This window comes from Corvus brachyrhynchos, unplaced genomic scaffold, assembly GCF_000691975.1.
Source record: "Corvus brachyrhynchos isolate BGI_N302 unplaced genomic scaffold, ASM69197v1 scaffold197, whole genome shotgun sequence".
NCBI lineage: Eukaryota > Metazoa > Chordata > Aves > Passeriformes > Corvidae > Corvus > Corvus brachyrhynchos.
In genome coordinates, this window is record NW_008239108.1 from 450,738 (window position 1) to 454,836 (window position 4,099).

Consider the following 4,099-nt stretch of genomic DNA (forward strand, 5'->3'; position numbering starts at 1 on the left):
CACTTCCTCCCTTCCCGCCAGGATCCCTTTCCCCACCCCTGGATCCCTTCCCAGCCACAGTTGCCACTCTGAGGGGCTCTGGGATGGGGTTGGGAGCAGCTCCGGGGGAAACGGGATGTTGCCCACGTGCGCTGGGGGCTTGAAGGTCCCTGTGCCCTGATAATCTGTGTTAATTAATCCCTGTTCCTTGATAATCCACAACCATTAATCCCTGTGCCCTGATAATCTGTGTTAATTAATCCCAGTGCCCTGATAATCTGTGTCAATTAGTCAGTGTGCCCTGATAATCCACATCCATTGATCCCTGTGCCTTGATAATCTGTGTTAATTAATCCCTGTGCCCTGATAATCCGTGTCAGGGAATCATTTTTGCCCAGATAACCCATATCAGTTCATTACAGTGCACTGATAATTGGGATCAATTAATCAATTTGCCCTGAGAATAGTCAGGAATTCATCACTTTCCCAGATAATTTGCATTTTTTAGCCATTTGTGCCCACATAATCTGCACTAATTCCCCATTTTCCCAGACAATCTGCATTAGTTCATTGTCTTTGCCCAGACAATCCATATTTATCATTTTGTCCAGATCATCTGGATCAATTCATCATTTTTGCTCCCATAATCAGTATTACTATTGAACTGGTTTTTCCCCAATAACATGCCCTAATCCCTATTTTCCCCAGATAATTTGCCCTAATCCCCGTTTTTCCCTGACAGCACGCCCTAATGCTGTCGCTGCCCGTGTCGCCCGGTGCCCGTGCCGGCGGGTCCGGCCCATCGCGGTGTCCCTGTCCCCACAGGCCCAGCACGATGCTGTTCCCGCGGCTCCTGCTGTGCCTGAGCGTGTGGGCACTGTGCGGCTCCGCCAAGCCCACGGAGCGCAAGGAGCGTGTGGTGCGCGAGGCCCCGCTCAGCGCCCGCGAACACGACGATGCCCAGAGCTTCGACTACGACCACGACGCCTTCCTGGGCGCCGACGAGGCCAAGAGCTTCGACCAGCTCACACCGGAGGAGAGCAAGGAGCGCCTGGGGTAAGGAGAGCATCCCGACCCTTCCCAGAGAGAGCTCCGGGCACAGGGAGCGGGGACACAGGGAGCAGCACCAGTGGGGATGGTGGCACGTGCACCGTTCCCCCTGCAGGAGACCCCGCTCCCAGCCTAGGAATTCACTTCCCAGTGCCAGGCATTCCCCAGGAAGTCACCTGGAGCCATTCCCAGTGCCAGGCATTCCCCAAAACTCTGGAGCAGACAATGGGGGGCTGGGCTGTGACGCGCTCACTCTGTGTTCTCCGGGTACCACTAGAGCCCCTGGGATCACGGGTATTTCTTGGCTGGAAGGAGCTGGTTGGGAGCTGGGTAAACAGACCCTGCATGGAGATTCCCCCTCCAGCGTGGGGCTGGGCCTCGGCTGGGACCCAGGATGCGCTGTGTCTCCCCTCAGATCCAGGATGGCTGCACCTCCCCTGGGATCTGGCTGTGCCTCCCCCGGGCCCCCCCCGCCTGGCCCTGGGATCATTCCCGGGAGCGGAGCAGGGCTGGGTGCCCCCGCAGCAGCTGCTGCTGCAGTTGTTCCGGGGCTCCGGGTGGCTCAAAACCGGGAACTGCAGCCTCCAGCGGGGTGGGGTGGGGGGAACTGGGGAAGCGGAGGCTCCCTGGGCAGCTCTGGACACTCCTCAGGATGCTGGGCTCCAATCACCTTGGAACTGGGTGCCTTTGGCTGGATTTTCTTGGAATGATTTAGCTGGGAAGGGACCTTAAAGCCCATCCAGTGCTACCCACTGTCATGGGCAGGGACACCTCCCACTGTCCCAGGCTGCTCCCAGCCCCAATGTCCAGCCTGGCCTTGGCCACTGCCAGGGATCCAGGGGCAGCCCCAGCTGCTCTGGGCACCCTGGGCCAGGGCCTGCCCACCCTCCCAGCCAAGAATTCCTTCCCAATACCCCACCTAAATCTCCCCTTTTTTAGTCAGACCCGGTTTTTTCAGCCAAGCATCCCAACCTTGCTGTTGCCAGAGCAGCACCTACCGCAGCCCACGGTGAATTTTGGGCTGTTTTTGGGGAATGGTGCTCCTTGATGGGAAAGAAAAGCTCAACCACATGTGGGTGCTGAGGAAACTTTCAGAGTGAGCCAAGTCCCACAGATACAGCGGGATGTGCAGGGCAGGGAGTGCCACGTTCCATCCATCCCTATGGATCGTCCAGGCTCCCAGTGGGAAGGAGATGCTGGCCTCTCCCCCAACACTTGGTGGGCCGGAGGGAATTTCCACCCTCCAGGGACTATTTCAACTGGAGAACCCCATGATCCCTTGGAGCCAGGCCCTGCTTGCTCTGTAAACTCCCAAAATACACGATCCAGGAGGCTTTTTGCCTTCTGGCAAAATCAGAGCGAATCCCTCGACCCCCCTGGAGCAGCGTCAGATGCTGGGGGAAGCTCAGCGCTCAGCCCCGGCCGCCCTCCCCCGCCGCGTTCCCGCTGCCCGGGCTCAGTCACGGCTCAATCCCATTGTTCTGCCGAGTTATCTCCCGGAACGCCGGCAGCGCCCGCCCGCGCCTACTTTCCAGCCGAGATTTTCCGCCCTCCTCACAAACCAGCCGCAGCTTTATCCGCTGAGGCCAGTTCCTCTATCCCGAGCTGGAATTGCTTTGATAAACTCGTTATCACGGTCTGATTCTATAAATTCTGTGCTTTAACGGGGTTGTGCTGCAGGAAGGGCCTGTTTTTCTGCGAGAGCTCCGCCTCCGGCTTTCCAAGTGCTTTCCACGCAGCTCTGCTCACCTCCCTGCCTTTTGGGCCGTCGGGGATTTGGGAACAATGCCCGGGCCGTACCTTGTTTAGTGCCGGCGGCAGTGCCGTTCCCTGGCAGCGGCCCTGGGCACGCGGATCCGCTTGGATCAGGGAGTGGGAACGGCGAGCAGCTGCCGGCCCTTCCCGAGCATCTGCTGCCCTCCCTTGCGGGGGGGGCAGAATGGGGGTTTGGGAAAATGTGAGGATTCGGTGGCTCCTGCCCTGGGAAAGCAGCCGGGAGCAGCTGGTGCCGGCCCCGGGCGCGGGACCAGGGTGGGGAGGAGGTTTGGGAGCTTCCTGAGTGCCTGGCAAGGGTTGGAGAGGGTTTGACTTGCCTGGGAAGCTGTTCCCTAATTAACCCCCTGGTAACTGCCCTGGAAAAACTGCTTTGGCCATCAACCCCTGCCGGCTCTGGTCCTCCATTCCAGGGGTTTTCCCCAATGACTCCCTTTGCCGGTGGTGTTACCTTCTTGGGAGAAGGAAACATGGAATTGTTTCCCTGAAATAGGAAGAATTCGACAGATTTATCTGTGGTTTATATATTTACATGGACAAATGTTTACTATTTATGTGATCTTTTCATATTTCTCCGTTTGATCAGGAATATTGGAAGGGATGCTTTGCATATTGATATATAAAATTCTGAAATATTTATATAATAATCTACATATTTATGCATAACTTTGGGCACTACTGATGAGCTGGTTTTGATACTTACATATTTATTTTATGTATTTCTCTATAAAACTGCTCAGGTCTCCAAGCCCTGCTCACTGCCCCCACTCTGGCACCTCAGAAAATTAGTCAGAACTAAATTTCACATTTTTCCCCATTTTCTTCCAGTCTCTCTCCAGTTTCTCATTGCCAGGAACATCCTTTGTGCCACGGAGGAATTCCTGATTGTCCTTGACCAAGGCAATTCTGAAACACGGAAACCTGGCTGTGAGCACGGGTGGCTCCGGTGTCCGGGTTTTCCTTTGCACCAATATTTTTGGAATTAATAGTCCTAGTGGTGATTTAAAATTTAAAAATTCCGTGTTTTCCACCTGTCTTCTAAAATTCCTCAAATACCCAGGCTGGAGCTCAGGATTCCTGAACGGGTTTTCTGTTAAACCTTCATATTAAAGGAAAAAAACAGGATCCTGCTTCACCAGACAAAGGATTTTGGGACCGTTACCCCTGATTTTCATCCAAGGAGCCCGAAACTTTCCCCGCACAGAGCTGCGTCTGCTCCGGGGAGCGAGCCCTGTGGAGCGCTGTGGATCAAACAGCCCCCACCCCCCGGCTCCATCTGCCCCTGGATCCTGCATTC

At 55.5% G+C, this 4,099-nt stretch overlaps 1 protein-coding gene across 1 annotated transcript in view; it reads left to right on the plus strand.

Moving 5' to 3' along the window:
- Positions 1–715: 715 nt before the first annotated feature.
- CALU (calumenin) overlaps positions 716–4,099 on the plus strand; it is a 10,064-nt gene continuing 6,680 nt past the window's right edge. Inside the window, exon 1 of the mRNA XM_017739388.1 lies at positions 716–1,037. Coding sequence (XP_017594877.1) covers positions 731–1,037 — 307 coding nt within the window. The 5' untranslated portion in view covers positions 716–730. The remainder of the gene's footprint in view (positions 1,038–4,099) is intronic.